Below are 23,757 nucleotides of genomic sequence, written 5' to 3'. Positions count from 1 at the left end.
CGCCCCCCATTGGAGTGGAGTGGGGATCGGGAAACTGTAAATTCACTAATTCTAATAATAAATAAAAAGTAAATGAGAAAACTAAATGTAGGAAACTAAAGATACATACTCTCTATCACGTTCATTCTCAGATATTGAATCAAATATATTATTTTCTACAGCCTTTCTCTAATGTTAGCCACAACCAACTTAGACCCTAAACCTTAAACCTTAAACTAAACCTTAACCAATAAGCCAACATGAAAATTCAACATGTAAAAACTGACTTTTCCATCCTTTGAAAGATAAAGGGTCCTTTATCTGGGTGGACAAGTCCCCCCCAAAATTTATAAATTGTAATATATATTACTTTGGCACCCCTCTTGACCCCCTGACCCCCCGCTAAATGTGTTCCCCCCAATGTCTAAGGGAAATTTGCGCCACTGCCACCTATAGTGATAGCAACTAAACAGACACTTGAACTGATCAATGGCATTTTTATTGGCTTCTGTTCATGTCAAATAAAGATGTTTACACAGCAGCTTTCCATAGCAGGGAGGTATCACTGTTTCCAGAAGTGACTGTCCTACTGGGTGCCATAGCTTGTGCCCATGGCCATCTGTATCATAAACAATGATAAACATAAATTAATTGTCCCATAAGAATTGGCCCAAAGCAGTTAATACAGTTCATTCACGTGAATAAGTGTTTCAAATAACAAAAGACAGGAATCAACCACTTACTGATTCAGAGTCAGAGTCCTCATTCAAATATGTGACTTTGTGTTTATTGTATAAATCTTTTTTCCTTGCGCATGTCAGCATAACCCAGTCAGAAACTGCAGGCACCTGAGGGAAAGCATGTTAATCAAATGCAATTCTGCATTCCAGAAAAGTGATTTTTATTATTATATTGTTCTTGAAAAATATAGAATGAGATGAAGGAGTATTGTAACGGTAACAGGCCTATTTACCAAACTGAGGAATGAAAGTGCTGCACCCAAGTTCACGATGGTTGGTACAATGCCAAATTTACCTGCCTGCAAGATAAAAATAAAAAATGCCAGCTTTTGTAAATGGATATTAAAGATAACGTAGACATTAGGGCTTGGATGAACACGAAGTAGCTGCAGAAGGAGGATTTATTCTGGCCTTACAGTTCCAAACACAATGACATCAAACCGGATCCCATAGCCTTTAATTAAGGTTCTTGTTTCCTCGCCATCTGGCGTTTTGTAGTATCTTGCAAACCTGTGGAAGAAACACATTTTCTGAGCTTCATCCATCACTGCAGCGAGTTCCTGTGGTGTATCTAACATAATCTCACCTAAAGTTGTATCCAGGGGCCACACTGTTGTTGGGGTTTTTGTTGTCCAGCCTTTGGAAGCTGTACTTGGGGTAACATTTACCGGCCCACCAGTCCAGGTCACAGCTCCAGTCAATAAGAATCCCAAGGACGCCGCCCTTTACAAACATAATACAACTTAATTCATTATTTAAAATGGATCAACTCAAAATCACTTAGAAATAGGGAGTGTGGCCTACCTGGAGGGGTAAATTACATTCCTGTATATTGTAAAAATGTGTATGATGTTTAGCTCTGGCCCCACCTTAACAGCCATGCTTTGAAAGTCCTCTCCGGCCTCTGAAACGATGTGCTTGAGGCGGAATATGGGACAGTCGGGATCAGTGATGCGGTTAAATTCACACCTCCTCAAGTATGATGAGTTGATCTGAGGCATAATGTTTCGTCTGGAGCAGGAAATGAAGACATTCAATACATATGATATGACTGCATGTCAGAATACAGTATCGTGGTGAGAGCATGCACCTCCCTCTGATCCCTCTCATGTTCGGAGACACTAACCTGTGAAACTTGAACTTTGGGTATGTCACGCTGTTTTTGATCAGCACGGTGAAGTTTTCTGCTGCAGCCAGCATCGCATGCCTGTGAGACAGAGCCACCATATCTCCTCAAATACCAGACACATGTGATATTACACACCAGCGACTAACATGAGACTGTGCACGTTCTTACTTTGGTAGATTAGTGTCTATTTCAAGAGGACACCACGACAGCACCTCACAGGTCTGCTGAGTGTCTGAATAGTTCACACACAATCCTGTCTGAATACCTTAATGAAAAAGGAGGAACAGCTGTTTATCATATGACGTTATATTTAAAAAGCCTTTGAAGCAGTTTAAAGCTGATCCATTGTGTTTGTTGTCACCCAGCGTGGAAAGCCTACCGTTGCTCCGAGGATCACTGTGACCCTCAGTACAGTCACAGTCAGCGGTGCAAATGGAGGACGGGGTGGGAAGCTGGGGGACAGATAACCGGCGTTCACAAGTGTCCGTTAATCAGCATCCAAAAATATTAATTTAGATTCAAAAATCAAGTTACTGGCCAGATCAGGCCAAAGTACAGGCAAGCTGAAGAGAAAAAACCTCTATAATTATGGGGTGATCTGTGCTAAAAATACTTAACGCTACATTTACATTACATAACAGCACTAGAATCAGGAATCAGCAGTCATTTAATTACATGTTGTGCACGAGTGTGTGTGTGTCACCAGTAGCTCACCTCAGGACAGCGGGACTGAGTTTGATTGGGAGTGACGATGATATTAGTCAACACAAAAAATGAGTGATCACCCTGGTGGACAAAAGATGGGGAACTGAATAGGACTGAATCATAAGGATGCAAAAGGGTTATTAGGTGTGGTTTTTATGGAATGGAGGATGAAGAGCATGTTCAAGCACCTGAGGGGGGATAACATAATCAGCCACGTCCCAAAAACGGTGCTCCAGGTCAGATGTGTTGCTGTAGGCAAAGCCTTTCACTTTGGTGGTGACGGTGCTGATGACAGAGTCGGTCTCCTGGTAGCCCTTCTGAACCACACACACATACCTGGCAGGTTAATGACAGGAAGGGTGACGGTGTTAAAATGCAGATTAAACCCCAACAAACAGCCGTACATGTGGCCGTGCAGCTCATTATAGTCACAGCTCACCACTGATTTAGCTCGGGATACAAATTTTTACGTTGTCCCTAACTGTTTTTTCAGTTTACACAATGTTCCCTGATGCAAGTGTTTATTAATCTGTGACCCTGCGAGAATATCTCAACCCACTCATTAACAGTGAGCTGAAATGCCACCAGCTCACAGGACAAAGCAATGCCTCCTCCATGTGTAAGGCTTTACTCACCCGACCACATACAGGATGACCAGAAGCTGTGTGAATCTGAAGACGAAGCCAACTGCTTTGCTCTGGATGACCAGTGTTTTGGGTGTTTCATAGTCCAAGACGTAGTGCAGACAGCTGTGGCAGCAGCCCCTGTCCTGACACATAGCTGTGCTGCTCACCCGGGAGGTGCAGGGGTGTCAAGTGAGGACAAACCCGTCCCTGTCAGATAAGATAGTATTCAAAACATAGGCATGCCTACACACTGCTTTGGCATCACTCCATGTTACAGGTAGTGCACCTCTGCTGGACATATAATAGATCTGAACACTGCATATGAGCTGGATAGTAGCACCTAGTATTAACATTATTGTAGGAGCAATGCACTTATTTTTACATAATGCACTTTTTTAATAAAATATTTCTGATTCTGATTATTATAAGAATCTATGACTTCAGTAACTAACGGTGGGGACTGTGTGCTCAGTAAATGTTGTCATGTGGTGTTTCCATGATCTGTGTTTCCCTATATCCTGATATGTTGTAGTATCTGCTCAAATATTGTCCTGCTGCTACTTAAATACACACCTCATCTTTATTTACTTTAAAGTTGCTCTTTCACCATGATGCCTGTGAGCCTCCACTGTTGCTCTCCCACCAGGGCCTTCACACGTCCGTTGTCCTGCTGGTGTGTGTGTGACAGCACATCACACAAAATGTTCTGGAGACAAGATTACAAAGCCGCTAGTTTAACAACTCACCATGCATTTACATCCAACCTCAAGATATTCAGGATGCAAATTCTTTTACTGGTTATACTGTGTGTTCAATTGTCCCATGAGACATATCTCTCTGCTCTGTTGGGATATTTTATTTTCCACATTTTTCCAAGTAGAGCATATCAGCAGTGTAGATAAAGAGCAGCTGCTCCACTACAATAGAGGTGATACTTTTTATTGCTACCTGCTACTCATCTTGCACAGACTGCACTAACCCTAACTTTGACGGGTAGCTGGTCCCTATCAGCTCGCCAATCAACAAAATACAGGATAATTTTACAAGTTTTCATTCTGCTGTTAAACTGAGACTATGTGGTTCTGCAGGCAATTCTGAAAAGAGATCAGTGCCAGCAGAAACTGTATTGGAACTGCATACATTTAAATTGGTTGCATTGAACCTTTAAGTAGAAAAAATAATGGATAAATAAGCTAATTCAGGCAACACTTTATTTTACAGCCCCAAAGTTACAACTACAGTGAAACTGTACAAATTACAGTAAAAAGTACATGTTTGAACCAAGGTCGCACTTTATTTTGTAGTAGATGAATAGGAGAACCCTCAGCCGTTGTGTAGTGACATGAGTGTCACAGACCTGAAGGACCTGAATATGGGATTAACACACACTAACAGACTTCACAGATTACTTGGGACTTTATTTCAAATTCATACAACATTTTATGTCATAATTTCAAACATAAAAATAGGATTTTTTCTTATTTCCAATTGGATGATATTATGTCTCATGACCTTTTCCTTTCTAAAACTGTTGCCACATGAACCATGATTGATTTCAGCTGCAGTCCCTGTGCATTATGTGCACCGTGTCAGGGCCCCCCTCATCACTGACGCATTTGAGTCACCATGCACCAAATCCACCCGCCATAGACTCTTAATGCAACAATTAGTCACCATATGGACACACATTACAAGTAAAAGTATCTATTGAGACCAAAAATGTTAATTACCCTGTAGTTATGCAAAATGTAAAATAAAGCACTACCTTGATTCAAAAATGTAATTTTTGAGGCACAATAAAGGATGTCAAATGATTTATTTTCTAAAGCTAAATTTACTTTTCCTCATTCAGATGCAGCTTCCTGATCCAGGTAAAAGGTGTGTTCCACGAGTTTCCACTGGAAGGCAGGCACATCAAAGGTTTACAGTGAGTCGCCATCAGAGGCGGAGGGAATCAAAATCAAATGAGGAAAACAGATGTGATGAAAATTCATTTACAAGTGCTAAGACAATTAGATGAAAATCACATTTTACTGACATTTGTTCCTTGGTAGCAAATTCAGCATTTATCAGTTAAGGAAGACTGCTGATGGAAATGAAATAAGTTGAAAACAGTGTGGTGACACGGCACATGCATTTAAAACCATGATAATGGGGACTTCAATTCAGAAGTGATCATAAATTTTCCTTTCATTCTTGACTTTTACTCAGAGTTGTCATGCATTATTTAACACGGGCAGCCTCACTCTCATTTATCCAATAATGCAAATAGTGTCCATCAAAAACACATTCGCTTCAGTAAACTTCCTGAAAATGAACAGCTGAACATTAGTGGACGTGCAGCATGTTAAAATAAAGCACACCATGATCCAAACATTAGTTTAGTAGACTTTTAATTCATACCACACACTGACTTCAATGAATATAGGACAGACACAATGTCATTTTGGTCCAAGTACCTCAGCTATTCAGTATTTTGAGTCAATAAAAAAAGAAGTGTTTCAGCTCGTAGAGATACTTTGGCTTTCCGTTTTTCATTGTAAGGAGAACTTGGTGTAGCTTGCCTTCATTTATGTTAGTCCACGCACTCTCAAGTTTCTGCTACTTGAAAAATCAATGTCATTCATATTCACAGGATATCCTACAAAGGCCTACAGTAGACTGTATCCACAACATACAAACGGATGTTTTTTCATCTTGCAACATTTCTTTTTTCATTGGACAAACTATACAGGAACAGGTTATGTTAATTCATCAATAAAACTAAGAATATACAGTGATTATTCTTTTGTCTTTCAGTGCTGAATTTTCAAGTATAATATGAAGGCATCTAATATTGCAGCTAAAATTATTAGTCTGTACAAAATGATTCAACCAAAATTGGTCCACGATAATGAAGCTACAGTGAAACTTCAACCAGGAAAATCACTTTCCCTTCATGTTCCCTTGTGTCCTCCAGTTTAACCAATCACGATAAGGCTGACATTAGGGATGTCCCGTTCAACAAAGCCCTCCTATTTCTGTGGACTGTTGGGAATTTTTGAATTTTCATTTCCACTTACATCCGCCCTGCGAAATGTGTTTCCCCCGGGGGAAAATGAAGATGGACAACTTAAAAGACCAATGAGAGGACAGTGGGTGGCTCTTATTAACTCTACCTTTTTCCACAATAATCAGGTACCTTTCTCAGTACGGAGGGGGCAGCCTGGAATGAAGTTACATTGAAATATCTATATCCCCAACTGAATAGTATCTGCCAATTATTGAGCAGTTGCAGCCTACATTATGGCTCTTTCCAATAATGATCTTTGTCAGTCATTATTACAAACTGTTGAAATGCTGAAATGCTTGCATTGTAAACACTGCACATAGTTGGCTGACATTACAACAATGTGCCTCTCTCCTCAACAATGTTTACTGCAAACAGTGGAAAGTGATGATTTGTGGTAACGGATCTTTATGTGAATTTTGCAGAAGTGGAAAATCATAATGACTGGAATGTGATCAGGCCTTTTGTTGCTGATCTTTTACATCGGCTCTGTGCATCCCTGGAGGAGATTCTTAAACTGTGATGTTCACTACTCTGCATATGACATTCATATGTTTGTGTCTTTTACTGCAATCTCAGTTTTTTGATTCTTCCCATAAAGTGTTGTCACTGCTTCTTAACAAGCCATTGCAATTTCTTGTGGTGTTAATTCAATTTCTTATACTATGATTCAAGATTTGAACCATGCCTCCCCTGGTTGACAAGTTTACACAATAATAATTTGGCCTACTGGAGTGACTGATGCACATGACAGATCTATAAAAAAAAAAAAAAAAAAAAAGAAGAAGGTCCACAGGTCTCATATTCGGCCAAAGTCAAAATCAAGCCCCCCGTCGTGCAGGCTGCGTTCATTGGCGTTGTCAAAGCTGTTCTTCCCGTGGATCTGTTTGAGGTGCTTGCGGAGCACGGGCTTGTGAGCGAACACCATGTCACAGTAGTTGCATCGGTGCGGCTTGTCCCCGCTGTGTAGATTTAGGTGATCCAGCAAGGAGCACTTCTGGGTGAAGGTCTTCCCGCAGATTTTGCACTGGAAGGGCTTGATGCCAGCGTGCACGCGCATGTGCCGGTGCAGGTTGCCCTTCTGCGTGAAGGTCTTGCCGCACAGTAGGCACATGAACAGCTTGTGCATCTTGAGGTGGTTGGCGTAGTTCTCCAGCTGGCGGAAGACTCGAGCACACTTGGGGCACTGGTGGTACCACTGGAGCGGCTTGTCGTAGTTCCTCTGGTGCCCGCTGCCCTGGGTGATGTGCTTCTCTGCAGGGGGTGACGAAGGAGGCGGGCTGAGAGGGTAACCGGGCAGGGGAGCCACTGCCAGCTCACCGCCGCGACTGTCCACAGTGGAGTTGATGAGGGAGTGCTGGGGCTCTGGGGAGTGGAGGGCAGCGGGGGGGCTGGTCGGGAAGTGACCAGCAATAGAGTTTTCTGGTAAATCTGACACAGACTCCACTTTCACTATGGTGATGTCACTCTCCACGACACCCTGCCGGGCACGTCTGCCCACGGTCTGGAGAGGCGTCTTGGGCTGTATGATCACATCATCGTCCATGTCGTTGTCGTCTTCCTCATCTTCGTCATCATCATCATGATCATTATCGTTATCGTTATCATCCTCCACCTGCTCCACCAGCCCCTCCTCCTCCTGAGGGACAGTCTGTGTTTGAGAGCGCTCTTGTTCTCTCTGAAGCTGGGAAGATAAACCCTCGTCCCTCCTCTCCCTCCTCACTTCCACATCCACCTCCAGCGAGCGAGCAGGCTGTGGTTTGATGAATTTGTTGAGGGCCTGAGTGCACTGCTCCACAATGTGGCCCATCTGCAGGAAGCTGGCCACAGTCAGGTAGTGGACCAGCTCCAGTTCAGGGAACTCCAGCTGGCCTGTGTAGCAGGACAGCAGCAGCTGCCGACCCACCTCCGCCTCCTGGATCATGGAGATCTGTACCTCCCCTGAGTCCTGCTGCAGGATGAACTGGTCTCTCAGGAAAGATGAGCCGGCAGCAAACACTACCTTGTGACCAGGGACCTCCAGCTGATTGATGCGTACCGTGACATCGCAGAAGCGCCTCTGGTGACGCAGAAGGTTCATCTTCTGTAGCATGGAGTCCCCAAATGTGGCAAAGCGGAACTGCAGGATCACCTGGTTCTGAGCCATGGTGGACTTGGGGCCAGAGGCAGCAGCGCACCTGTTTGGTACAAACACAGAGAGTATCATCTCTGCTGAACTAACTCCAACACATTTTTAATTTAAAAAATGCAGTGTTTTGAAAATGTATTGTTTTTCCAATACTGGGACAAATAAGTGCTGAGCTGAGTCTGTGCTTTGTTGCTTGGACTTTGCTTATAAATACATGATTGTAGTTCACCATGTTCCACCTTCTTATTTTGATGTGACAATTTAATTCACAGACATGAAAATTATCAATCTTTTACAGTATGAAATATGCAGCTTCAACAAGATGTGTTTTAGACGTTGAAAAAGATATCTAGCAACCACCATCTCTCTCAGGCCATCATCACCACCACTCTGCTGTGACCAAACTCTACTCAAAAAACCTGCCAGTCTAATGGGACTTTGCTTCTCAGCAACAGTATAAAGGCCCCCAGAGTGAAATGTAATTCAAGACGTTTTCCAAATCGTCAGGAGCCATTCTTACGTCCGATTGATACGTCTGATCTTACAAGCACATATCATTTCATTAAGATAAAAACTTGTAGGACAAATGCGTAAAATTTTCCACAGCCAAAACTACACGGTGGTGGGTGTAACCGAGCAGCGCACACCAACACTAAAACTTGACATAAATCGCTGCTTGACAGGTAACATGTATACAGCATTAAATACAAACACCTAACACATGTAAAACGTATTATAATATTGTTACACGGGGAATATACGGTTAGCCGATATGCAAGGTAATCTTTAAATGACAGTTTTCTTTTTTGTTTTTTTTAAAAGGAATTTGGCATATCGCACTCTATACAACTGACCACGACTGCAATAACATTAGCGACACCAGTACAACAGTAAGGGCTACTTCATTTTGTATTAACCAAGTAGTTTCCTCTCATTTAGCTGCTGCAAGGTAAACAGCGGCGATTTTACAGAACGTGACTCCCCCAGGCTTTTTGTCAACAATCACAACCATGAGCCGAAACCCCTCATTTCGGTTTGGCCCGACGTTAACGTTGCTGCTCGCCTCTCGCGCTCACATGTCGGCCTCTTCATTAACATGGACACACAGCACAATGTTTTTACTGTGGCTGGCAATTTAAAAAAAATCCGCTGACCTGCTGTCCGCTTGTAAACAAACCTGTTTGGGTTGGTTTCTCTTATGGAGAGTCGCCTCGTCTGTCCGCCAGGAGAAATGGACGGAGCTGCTCCGGAAGCGAAAGCGCGTTAAAGGCCCAGTGCAACCCGCTCTCGCGCACAAGCAAAGGAGGCAAGGCCACGAGCGCGTCCGAAGCGAGCTGCGCCCCGCTGCGCTCACGTCACGAGCTGCGGCCTCGCGCGGACGTTCAAACATGACCCGTGCACATGCCCAGCCCGGTCACCACGACCAGCCAGACCAAAAAAAAAAAAAAAAAAAAAATATATATATATGTATATATATATATATATATATATATATATATATATATATACATATATATACACCAGTACAACGTGATTAAAGTTCAAGATACAAGGTAATGACAAGACTTTATTGTCATAATAACACAGTTCATTTATGAGAAAAAAAAAAAAAAAAACTTAGTTACTAAACCCATAGTTTCTGCTACTATGAGATTATTTAGTAGGAAGGAAATCCTGGTGAATTGAGCCCAGAATCACAATCTTCACAAAGAGAACAATAATGTGATTCTGGGCTAAAATCAGCAGGAATTCCTTGCTCCTAATCCCATGGCAAAGTGTAATTTGATGAGGTCATCAGCTACAGGGCGAGCAGCAGCGTCTGCAGTGTGAGGCTGATCCAACCTCGCAAAGTCAACACATGTACTTCCTTGACCAAAAACCTAAAGAAAAACTATTTTTACAAGTTTTTTTCCTCTAAATTTGTGTCTTTATAATCTGAGAATTTCTACGTTTTTTTCTCATAAATTTGTGATTTTTTCTCTCATAAATTAATAATTTTAACACACACACACACACACACACACACACACACACACACACACACACACTAATACGTAATGTGCAACAACACGCACAGCACAGTGTTAGTCCCCACACACAACTGATTAAAGGCCACTGTTTTTATATATTTATTCCATGGATTGTTTACAATTGTACAAAAGCAAATAGCATTCAATAAGCACTCAAACATTCAATAAACATTCAATGACAATAGAAAAAACATAAAAACAGAAAGCACAACAAATTATAACAAATTGTACAAATGGCATGGGAGACTGAATTCAGTTTCATATTAAATTCAGTTAAATTACAGATTCATTTATTTGTCAGAATAAAGAGATGCACAGGGTGTCATGTCTTCTTGAAAAACCTGCAAAAAGAAGAAACAAGGTGATCAGATTAATTGTATATCCTGTACAGTATTCAACCTGAACTGCAGCACGTGCGTGGATCTGTAGTGGCTGAGCTGCACCTTGAGAAATATGATCTATTACATCTCGGTGAACCGTTAAAATCCTAGAGTGAATGCAAAAAATAACTAAATAATAAAATCACTGAGTACTCCAATTCAGTGATTGCTACTAAAATCGACAGAATCTGCAGTTAAACAAAATTCTGCCGTTAAACAAACTTGTATAGTTTGTAGACAGTAGTTAGTTATTTTTATTGATAACTACTGTTTATCGTTTTCAGTTGTGCAAAAAATAGTATAATCTAAACAACGTCTTCCCTAAGCGAACATCAGTGGGCAGGCGAACAGAGTGTGTGTGTTGTCTTTACCACATGTAGGTGAGTCTGCCCAAAATGACCAAGGCAACCAGCCCTATTGATGCAACAGCTGACAGCGAGGAAACCCTCAGCACATAGGATGTACCTGGAGCAGGAAGACCAGCATGATTTTACAGACACTGTGCATGTGTGTATGTGTGTGTGTGTGTGTGTGTGTGTGTGTGTGTGTGTGTGTGTGTGGGATGGGATCCCAAAACTGCTCACCTCTTACTCTTGCCCACAGAACACAGGAACTTTTAAAAGCCTAGAAAAGAATTACAGGAAACCATTCAGGCCATTTAAGAGTGTAATTAACACAAATCTGATTAATAATCTTAATTAGTATTTTTTTTAATTATATAAAAAATGAAACATAAAGAAACTGTGACCTCCATACTGCTAATCTTAAATTTGACAGGATCTCTGACACAGAATTATTTTTCCACTGATGTAAGATTGCTGCACCCACCCCTCTCCACTGACTGACAGCTCGAAGGATGACGTAGTAGTTTCTGCCGCTCTCCAGCGGTGCATTGAAGAAGCCTTCGTAGTAGAGTCCGTCCCCCACAGTGAAGTTCATCTCTGTCCCCACGTGTGTGACCTGGACCTGGGCTGTGACGTACTGTCCCAGGAGCTCCCCTTGGCTGAAGAAGTCTGGAGTCCTGAGAGAGGTGCAGTCAAACACCATCATCCCCTCCACCAGCAGCACAAACACCTGGTACAGACTGCAACACGAGATTAAAAAGAGGTTTGCAATTTGAAGGCTTTTGCATTAAACATACACTTTATAGCATTTTGAAATTGTAACATTTGTGGTTCTCTCTGTAGGTGAAAGGTGCATGACTATACAGCAGAGATGTCAGAGATTTGGCCTGCGGGCCAAATCTGGCCTGTGATCACATCTTACCTGGCCGCCAAGATGTCATAGATGGGAAAGTGGAAAAAAAGATACATAAAGAGAAGAAAAGAACATATTTAAAAAAAAAAAAAAAATTAAACTGAAATAAATGCGTCCATTTAGGCTGGAAAACCCACCAAGCCAGTTGCTGCACTGACTACTGTTGCATTATATTAGTCTAGCAAACATGCTATAATCATAAAAGCAAAAGTTTGACATGGATATATAATTTTTCTAGAAATATGTTAAGAGCAGTTTTTTTCTTCAGTTTTTTTCTTCCTGGAGGTAAACAGCAAACCTGTGTGCTAGATATTTGTTGCATTTTTCTCTTCTGCTTTATGTAATTAAGCATTATGTGTTATTTTCATATGCCAAGATGCAAGCTCTCATTGATTAGTGGGCTACAAACTGATTGATTTGAAACAATAGTCAAATTAATGTTAGTAAAAAACAACCTGTCCTCCATGAGGTCTCATTTGAACGAATGTGGCCTGCTACCTAATACGAGTTCGACACCCCTGATATACACCAAGTTCACCCAGTCAACATCACACCTCTTATTATAATTTTTTTTTTTTCAAGTCAGGCGTCTAGTCGCTCGCTATCTCAGTTATTACCTTATTGGGTCCTGGGTGTTCGCTGATCTGTGTAGCCTCAAAACAGGCAGCGGAGTCTCATATTCTTTGTAGTGGATGACTGGGGCTTGAGGGACTGCACAATGAGGAAAGACCATCATCCAGTGTGTTGGCTCTTTGTTTTCATATGATACCAGCTTTAGACATTTGAAAAGCTTCATTTAGAAGAGAAGATGGCTGCTTGATTCATACTGCTAAATATTTGAAAACACCGATGACAGCGAGTTTTCTGTTCATGAGAGAAATTATTTTGTAGTAAGAAAGGATAGATGCCTTAATTTGAAACACACATCATTTTGTCATCTTTATCTGTACACTCTTTCATATCTCTGTATATGAACAAGCTTGGCAACATTACGTTCAAAATGTAATGTTACAAAACACCTACTTTCTGTTGTAATTTTCAACACAATCTACTGGAGTATGTACATTTAGAAACATGGTAATTAATCTTGAATTACATTACCAAGAAAATTCTATTTAGTTCACACAATGTGACATGAATAGTGCTACAATCTAAAACTTAAAAAGATCAAAAAGTAATCACCAGCCCCTCCCTGAATATCTGAATATCTGATAATCCAGTAGCTATGGTTTTTGTTTGTACTGGATCATAGTTACTGAGTTTTGCAGATGACCCCAATCTTGTCCCATGTCATCTTGACCTGATCAGGCTTGATAATCTCAGTGTAGACAGGGCTGCCTGCAGTGATACCTTGTAAGCTGGTGTTGGCGGTGATGGTGGCGGTGAAGCTGGAGGACATAGCAGTGATGGAGATGCTGTAGTTTGTCACAGGAAGCAGGTTGAGACACAGTTCCACTTGTTCAGCCTTGGAGCTGAGAAACTGCGTCCTTTTATCACGAAATGACCTCTGGTACTCCCTGGATCCAAAGTACATCACCTACAATGGTTACACAGAGTGTTATTTATGAGGATGGGAATACCCTAAAATTAAAAAAGGCACATTAGTGAGCAGATAGTTGCTAGTTCAAATCCCCTGGTGAATGTTCCAGTTGCTCACTTAAAGATTCACTTAAACAATTAATGTATTTTTAAAGGCTACAGAGCCCTGACTGATTTGTTTATTTAGGCAAATAAGATATGTTAAAATGTCCCTCCACATACACACACACGTACCCAAAAGCACAAGCACAAGAAAGTAGCAAGCTCCTATTTTCTGTGTGGCCCTCACTGGTAAACAAATAATCCGTGTGGATAAACATAGTACATAGCACAATATGCTGATGAAGGTCTGTCTTACCTTGTAAATTTCAGTATCCTCTTCATATTTCTCTGCTTTCCAGTGCAGACATTTCTCATTAATAACTATTAAGTGATTGATAGCAGGCTTGATTTCTGTCAGAGATGTGAGAATGAAAAGAGACAGATGTGAAAACTGACATTACACCTTTAATTTATCTTTATACAACTGATAGAGGCTGATGTCCTCGAGATGGAGGGCTCTTGCCCGGGACAGGCAACTCTGCTCCGATGCCAAACAGGATATCAAGGCGTAGTGCATACAAAACGTTTTAGTGCACTAAAAAATGGATAATTGAGGTGTGATCTATGATACATATTGTAATTGTAGTTATATGACTAAATACCAGAGAAGAAAAGCAACAAGAAACCTTTACTGTACAGCTGAGAAATGTCTGAGTGGAAAGAGCTCAGCACGATCGCTACTCCCTCCCATGTGTTGCTGCTTGACTGATCAGTACGGTCATGCAGTCCAACCCAAACAAGCAGTTGTTTTTCTTTCTTTCTTGCTGAGTTTCTGTTTTTGCTTTATTTTTCCAACATAAAAAGCCACTGATTATTGATCAGCACAAACCACATCTCTCATTTTTACATTTGACATTGTGCAACTACGCTGCTCCAGCTACTTATCCGTTCTATTTCCAATACTTAGACTGATCACATAAAACACATTACGGTCATATGATGTCTTTTCTGCAGCATGTTACATTCTTACTCACCTATGCATCTCAGCGTGGCCATCTGCCACATCCCGGTGTGGCCACACACAGAGACGTTGCTGCCCCTCCAGCTGTGAAATCCGTCCACACAGCGATGGATCACAACACTTCTGTTGTGCCACACCACCTCTGCGTTGGCCAGGAGTGGAACTGGGCCACATTTAGCTGGGAAAAAACATTGGAACTGAGTGTCTTAAATGACAACATATCCCACTTGCCAAAATAATCAAGTGGTATTAACTGTGTGTAATATGATCTCCAATGGAAAACCAAAGGCAAGACATATCAATAAACAAACATGGGGTATTAAAATCACCATGTCCCTCAAAATGGTCAATAGTATTCAGCATTTTCTCAAAACTTTACTACACACTGAGCATCCTGTTATCTGTGAGATCAATGCAGCAATAAACTCATCTGTTAGTGCGCATTAATAATCTCATGTACATGTCCTGCAGTTGAGTTCATTCAGTTCCGTATATAAAGACTGTTACTCTACCTTTACATTTTATAGATACTTTCCGCCACTCTCCTGATATTGAACATGTTGAAACACCATCTCCCCTCTCCTGGTAAAATCCATCCATACACACATACAGTGCCACACTGCCTGGTCGACTGGTGCCGTCCCACAGGAGGTTAGTAAGGGGAAGTGTTAGTGGAGAGCCACAGCTTATTTCTGCACATAGAAAGGGAGTAGCGCAGGTTATGTATCTTTCACCAATGACAAAAACACAGGGAGGATGTAACAGTGAAGTGCAGATCCCAGTCCATGATGACAGGCAGTGAACAGGATGTAAAATATGAAGGAGAGGCTCTAGCTAACTGTACTTTTCTCCCAGCGGTGTCACCTCTAGCTGCTGCTGATCTCTGACCCCACTGGTCACATATGTCCATATGTGTCCCAGAGGGATACACACACACACAAAAAAAAGATACACATGATAGCACTTGTGAGGCGCTCTTAATAGCATAAATTTATTAAAGCGTCAATAGTTGAATAGATGTTGGGAACAGAGTGCAGTGTGTGGGCTCTACTGCTTCCACATGCCTCAAATGTGAGAAAACTCGGTATGTCATATGTTAAAATATACAGGTATTTGGAATTAGTTTGAGGAAATTGATGAAATGCAGTTAAAATAAACTTTATATCTATAAACTGTTAGTCACACCTTCACATGATTGGTCGATATCTTCCCAACGTCCATGCTCTCCACACACTGAGTAGTTTCGGGTGCTTTTACTGTAATATCCTTCATCACATTGGTAATACACCAAGCTACCAAGGTGTGATGTGCCATCCCATAGTACTTTAGTGTGTGGTATAAAAACAGGCTCCCCACAATTGATTTCTACAACAAAAACAGGGACAACTCAATTTAGATTATTGGAAGTCAGACACTTTGTCTACAAAGACTACAGTGTTGATAAGAAATGGATTACTTCTGTTCGTTTCTGACCAAAACAGAGGAATTCAAATTGTTAAAAAACGGATTTGAGAGCAAACTATTGACATTGGAATCTAAAAAATGTTTTATTGTAAGTAAAATAAATTTTTCATCAAAATGCAAATCCCCAAAATTTTCGTGTTTAGCTTACTGTCCTGCCCACGAGCTGAATCTTGAGACACGTCTCTATAAGTCAGTTTCAATCACAGTGACAGCTTGGCAACATCCACAGCTCCACGGCAACCCTGGCCTACTATTAAATTATAATGTTAGACGATGTTGCCAAAATGTTGTTGATATGCAAACCAAACTTTTGGATTCACAAACAAAAGTTTCTATTCACATTTTAATCACAAATGCATTTCAGTTGCAATTAAATGTCTTTTTAAGTGCATTGTTGATAGTTTTGCTCTCAAATCTATGCTTTGATTGCAAATCCTTTCTGTTTTATTGCATAATTAAGAAAAAAAAACAAACTCTACATAAACAATGGTTGATGATGGTTGTGGATGATGACAGTAACACCTGTCCTCTTAAAGGGAGAGTCTGCAAATTGGAGTGGATTGTCTGTTGAACGGGATTGTTTAGATTTTAGCAGTAAAGAAACTAGGTGCTTAGCAATCTGCAGTGTTAGTAATCTGCAATCTGTAATAGATAAAGTTTTAAAAGTGTCCTTCTCAACGCAATACTGTGATGGCCGGTCATCATCACCTTGACAGAGGAAAGAGGCCACTTCCCACTCTCCACTGGCAGAGCAAACCGATACATTTCCCTCTCCAACATTATGATATCCAGAGTTACACTGATAAACCACCTGAGAGCCCATGGCAGACCTCCTATCCCACAGCATGACTGAATGAGGGAGGGCTGGGGGCGTACCGCAGTCAATTTCTACAGGGAGATGGAAATTATATGATCAAATTTAACAGCAACATCCTGCGAATGTGGTCAGCAGGTTCATATAAACCAGAAGCAGCATATTTCTGGATAGAAAGAGGAGAAAACTGCATCGACTACAACATGTAGGAGTTGGTTGTTACCTTTGCATGAGATGTTTGGCTTTGTCCAGAAGCCATTAATTGCACAGAGCGAGATATTATTTACTCCCTCGTCATAAAATCCTGTTTTACAGTAGTAAGTCACTGAGCTTCCAGGGATGGAGCTACCGTTCCATACTTGCCAGGTGTGGGGAAGAATAGGAGGATCCCCACATAAAATCTCTGTCACAGGAAATGACATATAAGTGGAATTATTACACTATATATATCACAGTTTAGCAATACATTTCAAGTACATAACTAAAAGGCATGTGAGATATGAACCACTAGCAAAAAAGTGACACCTTCTTTTACATAAGGATTTTGAATGTCAATGCACAATTTATTATTTAGTAGAAACATATAAATTGTTGGTGACTGCTTTTGAAACCCTGAGAGATAAAATTTAGACATCCACTGTTTTCTGGAACCAGCAACAGGACATCAAATCGCATGTTTGAATGAAACACTAGAAATGTTTTCCTACCATGTCATCATTGAGAGACAAAGGCATTTCAGAGGTTTCTATTCATCGCTGGAATTACCTTGGCATGAGAGGGTTGGCCGCGTCCAACGACCGCTTTCATTACAGACAGACAAATTACTTCCTCCTTTGTCATAAAAGCCCTCTTTACAGGAATAGAGCACAGTGCTGCCGGGGGCTGAGTTACCGTTCCACACCTGCTCGGTGGATTCAATCACAGGAGGACTCCCACACAAGATCTCTACAAGGAACAACATGTACCACAACGATGTCATGACATCAGCTGTTTCAACACCACAGCTTGGATCAGTTCACTCTGTGTTCAGTCAGTTCAGACAGTTATCACAGTCTATTATCCAGTGATCCAACAATTAGCCTCATCTTCAAGCCAACAAATTGTGATACATGATAGAGATCAATAGAGGAACTAGATTAACACCGTGTCATTTCAGAATTGGAGAATTAGTAATCTATTGCGATTAAAATGTTCTATTCTCTGTCTTATCAGTAAGCTAGAATGAAGACTCCACCAATGTTAATTCAGGCTGTAAAATCCAGCCAAGCTATGCTCTGCCTCACCAATAACATACAAATCATGTGCTGGTCGGCTTGTTTAAGCTGGGGAGGAAACATAAGGATGCTCTGTCTGTGCTCTTCTTAATGATTAAACCTTCAGCTGCTTGGTTTTGTTTGTACGTGCTTCATAGAGGGACATATGGTAATGCCTGCATGGTAAATTTAAAGCCATGTGTAGGGAGAGTTCTTTAAATCAGGTCTTTCACTGCCATGGAGTAAACTTTTTAACCCAAACTTGTTACTTAAACTCATTATTATATGACTTGCAGTATCAGGTACCAGTCTGAGCTGAGTGAGCTGAGGGAGAGCTGAGCCCCGCCCGTCATCTCAGTGAGGAACCAGCAGGTAGTTTTGGTTTGGCTTAGTGTGACTGTACCTCGGCAGAGCACAGACGCCTCCTCCCACCGTCCACTGGGAGCACACACGGAGACGTTGCCCTTCCCAACATGGTGATATCCCGAGTTACACTGATAAATGACCTCAGAGCCCATCTTTGAGGATTTATTCCACAGTATGTGTGAGTGAGGGAGGGCGGGGGGAGAGCCACAGTCGACCTCTAAAGCCAAAGCGATGACAAACAGCATGGAACCGGATTCACACAACTCCAAGTTTGTTTTCCTTACTGGAACTGAAAGTTTTCATGCTTTATGTGTTAAGTGGGTTTCATGATTCCTGCATAATTAAAAAAAAAAAACATTAACAACAAGTATCAATGACACTAATTATACTACTACTGCTACTACTACAACTACTACCACTGTAAGATTACTACAACTACTACTAATACAATACAATACACTATTACTGTTATTTACAGTACGACTGCTATGATTACCACTACTATTTCTACCACTACTACTAATACCTCAACTAATAACGCTAACACTATTACTACCATTGCAACTAATAGTAATACTACTACTAACCTAAGAATAGTAATAATACTACTAATCAGCAATAAGAAAGGTAAAACAACACATAAGAGACATGAGAGCAAGGAGAGAAGAAACTGACTTTCCGTTACCTTCTTTCACCTTTACCTCTCTTGGTTTACCTGTGTAGCTCTGTGGATAAAGTAGGGCTTTAATAATGTCAAGGTGTGCTGTTTTATACTAGAAGCGGAAACACTCATTTTAGTGTAAGGTGCTGTGAATGAAAGCATCAACCAAATGGCAAGTTTTGATACATAAGTTTGCAATGTTAAGAGCAGCCAGTATGAAAGCATTCCAAGCTCAAAGCAGTGCAGTGCTCTGACATTTGATGTAAAAATGAGTGAGTAGAGTGGACTGGTGACACTTGAAGGATGATGATAGGAACTGAAGAGAGAGGAGGAAAAGATTGTTTTTGGTCAGGATATGTTGTGTTACCTTCACAGACCATGGTTGGTCCTCTCCACGCTCCGTCAGCTGCACACACAGAGGTGTTGTCTCCACTTCTCCACAGGAAGCCGTCATCACAGCCGAACATGGCCACGCTGCCGTACCTGGTCCCTGTGGCTGACAGCAGCACCGTGTCCTCCACTGAGGGAGGCTGGCCGCAGTCAACCACTGGCAAACAATAAATACAACACTGTAGTTACTCCTACTGCTTCCATTATTCCAAAATCCATAAGGCAATTTCACTATTTCATTAGTCATGTGTCATTTTTGCAACACAGGACGGGACTTCTAGATGATGACGGGTAACAGGCCACACGTGAAATTTACCTGCCTTAAACTGGCAGCTGTTTGAGTTTAGATATCATCATACTCACTACAGAGCAGCAATTTGCTTACAGGATTTAATGATGTAGAAAGCAGATCTGGCTCAGTAGTATCTGCACTTCACTGTTACTGTTTACTTCAAGGACACACACTGATAGAATGTAAAGTCAATAATGGAAAAGCATTTGAAAGTCTATCAAGTGTGGTGGCGAAATATTCTCATTATTTGGACCGCTCATCCAGAATACTGTATTTCTGCCTTGCCATTCACTACCATAGCGCAACATAACAAGTCCCAAAATAACACTTTTAGCACAGAAACGAATGAGAACATTTATTATACCAAATTAAAAACCAACAAGGATGCTATATGGAAGTACTACTTGCCGGATCTACTTTCAAATTCAAATAGAGGAATAACAAGAAAAGAGCTGCTTTCCTAAAAAATGACGACTGGGACTTGTTGTTTTGCTCAGCATGTTACTGTAGGACTTGTTTTGCTGCACTTTGGAAGTGAATGGAGAGAATGGACATTATTCTAGATTAGCAGTCCAACTAATGAAAGCATTTCACCACCACACTTAATAGCCTTTCCATGGCTTTACAGTCATCGACCATACATTCAGACTATCAGTGTGTGTCCTGTGTTGATAATCCAAAGTACCTTTCACCTGTGTGGAGCTACCTGACTGATGTTACCTTTGCAGGAGGCCTTGTCTTTCTGAGGGTGGAAGGGCTCAGCTCCGTTGTGCACCTGGTATCCCACCTGGCAGCTGCAGTCGAAGCTCCCCTCCAGGTTCCTGCACAGAGCTCCCTCTCCGCAGAGCCCCGGGATCCTGCACTCATCAATGTCTACACAACCACCAGGACAGCAGACCGAGCAGGGGAAATAAAACATGCCACACTTATTTTACACAAGGCTGAGGATATAAAGTCACTGTGCTGCCCTCTGTTGAAACAGAACACGTATCCTACCTGGTGATTTTGTTGTGTTGAAGAGATTTTTTTTTGCTCTCTCAAATTTGTTATCAAGCCTGATGATACCTGACGGCTATGTGCCAGTTACACGTGACTTTAAGGCAGATTTTGAGGCTGTACACAGTTTGTTTCATTTGCAGTGCTTGAAAAGAATGACTTAAAGTAAAGCAATCCTGCATTTTGAGATGTGAAGAGCCAAAAAAGATTTTGAATAATTGTACATATTTTTTCCCATCAAGCCAAAATGCTTCCTCCCTGTCCCATGTTGTCTTCCACATCATTTTTTGGTGTATAATTTGTTCATATATCTTTGCTTTTGTTTTTTTTTTTTTTTTTTTTTTTTATCTATTGTAGCTCCTCCACTTTACTCGTATCTCATTCTAGACTTCATCTCTTACTGTTTATATTTTTATGAACTTATATATGTAACTTTTCAGACACTTATCCTTTGTATATTCAACTTGAAATATTTTGCCTGTACGTTTTAGACCTTGGACCCTTTAGTTTTGTCTCCAGTGCCAGTCTGAATCTCACCCTGGCAGTGGGTTCCGTCGTTTGGGATGAAGTTGGCCATGCTGTTGGAGGGGCTGTAGCCGTCCAGACAGGTACAGTAGTAGCTACCATACGTGTTGTGGCAGGAGGTGTGCTGCCCACAGATCTTACTGGCTCCTATCTGACACTCATCTTTGTCTGCAAGAGAAAATTTACACTTATTTTTGCACACAGAGCAGAATGTGTTGAAGCATGAGCAACAAAGTATAGGTAATTTTTTTTACAACACTGAGTTCAACAGGTAAATTGATGAATGCAATTCACATATTGATGCAACCATCATTCTTAGTAATTTATCAGAATGAGACTCATTTCTATCACAAATTAGTGGCTTGGCGCATTTTTGACTGAAATTTTCATAACAAAAAAACCAAACAAACTTAAAAACGTATTATATTTGAAAGAAACTCCAGCAGTCCACCATCAGCTCAGCAGACAAACCCTGACCTTGGCAGAAGGTTCTTCCATTCCCGACAAAGCCGTACATACAGTTGCACACTTTCCCAGAGCCGTCAGACTTGTCATCACATGTGGCGTTAGCGTGGCAGGAAGCACACACATCCAGAATCTGGCCCGCTGCCTGCATGTCTGAGAGGACGGAAGATCCATCAGTCAATGTCTTGTAGGGTTTTTCCATCGCACCACAACTGCCCTGCACTTGTGCTTAGGCCTGCTGTTGTTTGAGAACAGAGTGAGCACCCTGCTGTCTGCACTCTGGGTTTATAATAGTGAGATTCAGTACCAAACCATCATAAACTGAAATACCTGTTTCACCGCATCACCTGTAACACACTCATCAGCTCAAACCCAATGCTGTGATTTGTGGTGCCACAATTTTGAAGTTACATTTTTTATACTTATTTACAATATATCAAAAAAACAATGATTTTCATAATCAGTCAGGGAATGAAGTGAATACATTTTAACTTTTGAACACATTTTTGAATGATGCTAAAGTTTTCCGTTGAAGTCAAAGAATATTTTTAGGACATTTTATAGATAAAACTGCTTATCACAATCAAACCCAGCTTGTTAAGACTTCTTTGAATGGTTGTTTGACCACAAAAAAATGGATGACATTCTCACCTGCAATGGTCCAGAGCAGAAAAACTAGAGCCATGGTTCTGTGTCTCCCGTCCATCCTCTCTGAGTGTCTCCCTCTCTTCAGTTCAGCAGGCACACACCCTCCTCATCCCCAGTTTCCGCCTTGCGGACCGTGAAGACGCTGAGCTGCTTTGATAACCAGGATTGTGAGCCGGAGCCGTGCGTGGGTGAGCTGAGGTCACCCAGAAAAACTGTCCCTTTTCTCAATGGTCTTCTCCCAGCTTGTGGTTTTGTGGCCTCATCTGTCATTCTGCGACACATTCAGTTATACTTCACATGTGTTGGTGATACGCTCCATGCTCACCCTGCTGAACTGCACACTCATGCTGCGCTGGCTGATAAGGACTATATTTGGCCTCACAAACCTGCCTGGATACCCTTTTAATAACGATGTGACATTTTCAACACATCTGTGTATCTCGTGGGGGATAAAACAACATCTGAGTTCAATTTCAGAGCAACATGTTGATCCCAGCACAATACTAACAACAATTCATGTCCTTAATATGGGTTTGGCAGGGAAGTAGAAAATGCATATGTGTACAAAAATTAAACAACTGTTAAATTAGATGACTGCCTTGCAGGAAAAGTGCATCAGGTACACCCACAGAGCACTGTGGGGATTATTAGGTAGCAAGTATCAATGATTGGCCTCTGCTCTTGAAAACAAACATTACATTACATCCTACCTTTAGTCCAGTTTAGCCTTCACTTGTGTGTAGTATTTCCAGGGCCCACTCAACACTAAGTTTAACTTTGATTTTACAAGTGTCTCAACTAATCCTTGACAATGTCCCACAAAACACACCAGCCAGGGAAAAGGCTCACAGTCACAGTACTGAGCTGTAAGGTCAAGGGGGACCAACACTCCTCTGCATCCTGCTGTGGAGTTTCTGCTGGGTCCTGGAGGGGAGAGGAGGGGGGGCAAACAGTGTGGAGTGGGAGAGATAAGAGTGGTGGGCTGTTATCTGTCTGCCCACCAGGGCCGAGGCCAGGGTCTCTCTGTCAGTCAAACCAGAGAGCCCCCACCTCACCGAGCGCCTGCTGGCACCGACTGATTAACACCACCGTGTCCCTCGCAGCAGCCGGCCCTCAATCATGACACGCCTGAAATCCATCTTTTTCACAGGGTACATGGTGACCAAAATTATTTATTCAACACTTTTGTTTTTCAAATCCAAATCCAAATGAGAGCCGCAGGTTATTAAAGTGGCAACCTGAGAGAATCGTGTTGATT

The 23,757-nt window shown here is 41.5% G+C and overlaps 3 protein-coding genes across 7 annotated transcripts; all 3 read right to left on the bottom strand.

Moving 5' to 3' along the window:
- Positions 1-398: 398 nt before the first annotated feature.
- Positions 399-3,356, bottom strand: p2rx4b (purinergic receptor P2X, ligand-gated ion channel, 4b). Its single transcript, XM_030060331.1, has 12 exons — positions 3,189-3,356; positions 2,742-2,889; positions 2,563-2,634; positions 2,228-2,300; positions 2,017-2,113; positions 1,846-1,926; positions 1,589-1,730; positions 1,306-1,442; positions 1,136-1,229; positions 953-1,018; positions 723-827; positions 399-598 (listed from the first exon to the last, which is right to left on the bottom strand). The coding sequence occupies exons 1-12, from the start codon at positions 3,329-3,331 to the stop codon at positions 566-568; spliced, it is 1,191 nt and encodes a 396-aa protein (XP_029916191.1). The 5' UTR covers positions 3,332-3,356; the 3' UTR covers positions 399-565.
- Positions 3,357-5,555: 2,199 nt separating this feature from the next.
- On the bottom strand, positions 5,556-9,627 carry zbtb26 (zinc finger and BTB domain containing 26). 2 transcript variants are annotated; one of them, XM_030061055.1, is made up of 2 exons: positions 9,534-9,627; positions 5,556-8,405 (listed from the first exon to the last, which is right to left on the bottom strand). In XM_030061055.1, exon 2 carries the CDS (start codon positions 8,372-8,374, stop codon positions 7,028-7,030), a length of 1,347 nt encoding a protein of 448 aa, XP_029916915.1. In that variant the 5' UTR covers positions 8,375-8,405; positions 9,534-9,627; the 3' UTR covers positions 5,556-7,027. The 2 variants fall into 2 exon arrangements, with proteins under 2 accessions (XP_029916915.1, XP_029916916.1); XM_030061056.1 differs by having other exon boundaries at positions 9,511-9,623.
- A 969-nt stretch (positions 9,628-10,596) lies between these two features.
- Positions 10,597-23,371, bottom strand: susd1 (sushi domain containing 1). 4 transcript variants are annotated; one of them, XM_030061107.1, is made up of 20 exons: positions 23,210-23,371; positions 22,503-22,770; positions 21,864-22,004; positions 21,399-21,554; positions 20,586-20,738; positions 19,551-19,730; positions 18,560-18,739; positions 17,669-17,848; positions 17,127-17,306; positions 16,798-16,977; positions 15,811-15,990; positions 15,138-15,317; positions 14,639-14,803; positions 13,921-14,015; positions 13,374-13,560; positions 12,641-12,734; positions 11,595-11,850; positions 11,351-11,390; positions 11,138-11,231; positions 10,597-10,727 (listed from the first exon to the last, which is right to left on the bottom strand). In XM_030061107.1, exons 2-20 carry the CDS (start codon positions 22,555-22,557, stop codon positions 10,709-10,711), a joined length of 2,715 nt encoding a protein of 904 aa, XP_029916967.1. In that variant the 5' UTR covers positions 22,558-22,770; positions 23,210-23,371; the 3' UTR covers positions 10,597-10,708. The 4 variants fall into 4 exon arrangements, with proteins under 4 accessions (XP_029916967.1, XP_029916969.1, XP_029916968.1 ...); XM_030061109.1 differs by lacking the exons at positions 22,503-22,770; positions 23,210-23,371 and adding an exon at positions 19,208-19,247 and having other exon boundaries at positions 21,864-21,943; XM_030061108.1 differs by lacking the exon at positions 15,138-15,317 and having other exon boundaries at positions 22,503-23,371.
- Positions 23,372-23,757: the final 386 nt, after the last annotated feature.

This window comes from Myripristis murdjan, chromosome 9, assembly GCF_902150065.1.
Source record: "Myripristis murdjan chromosome 9, fMyrMur1.1, whole genome shotgun sequence".
Taxonomy (NCBI): domain Eukaryota; kingdom Metazoa; phylum Chordata; class Actinopteri; order Holocentriformes; family Holocentridae; genus Myripristis; species Myripristis murdjan.
This window is presented reverse-complemented; position numbering and strand designations above follow the sequence as displayed.

Coding starts and splice junctions, on each gene's coding strand:
- p2rx4b (XM_030060331.1), bottom strand. CDS start 3,331: ATGTGTCAGGACAGGGGCTGCTGCCACAGCTGTCTGCACTACGTCTTG. Junction 1,230..1,305: donor GCCCCTGGATACAACTTTAG/GTGAGATTATGT, acceptor TTTCTTCCACAG/GTTTGCAAGATACTACAAAA. Junction 599..722: donor AGGACTCTGACTCTGAATCA/GTAAGTGGTTGA, acceptor TTTATGATACAG/ATGGCCATGGGCACAAGCTA.
- zbtb26 (XM_030061055.1), bottom strand. CDS start 8,374: ATGGCTCAGAACCAGGTGATCCTGCAGTTCCGCTTTGCCACATTTGGG.
- susd1 (XM_030061107.1), bottom strand. CDS start 22,557: ATGGACGGGAGACACAGAACCATGGCTCTAGTTTTTCTGCTCTGGACC. Junction 18,740..19,550: donor ACCAACCATGGTCTGTGAAG/GTAACACAACAT, acceptor CTTTGGCTTTAG/AGGTCGACTGTGGCTCTCCC. Junction 17,307..17,668: donor GCCAACCCTCTCATGCCAAG/GTAATTCCAGCG, acceptor TTCCTGTGACAG/AGATTTTATGTGGGGATCCT.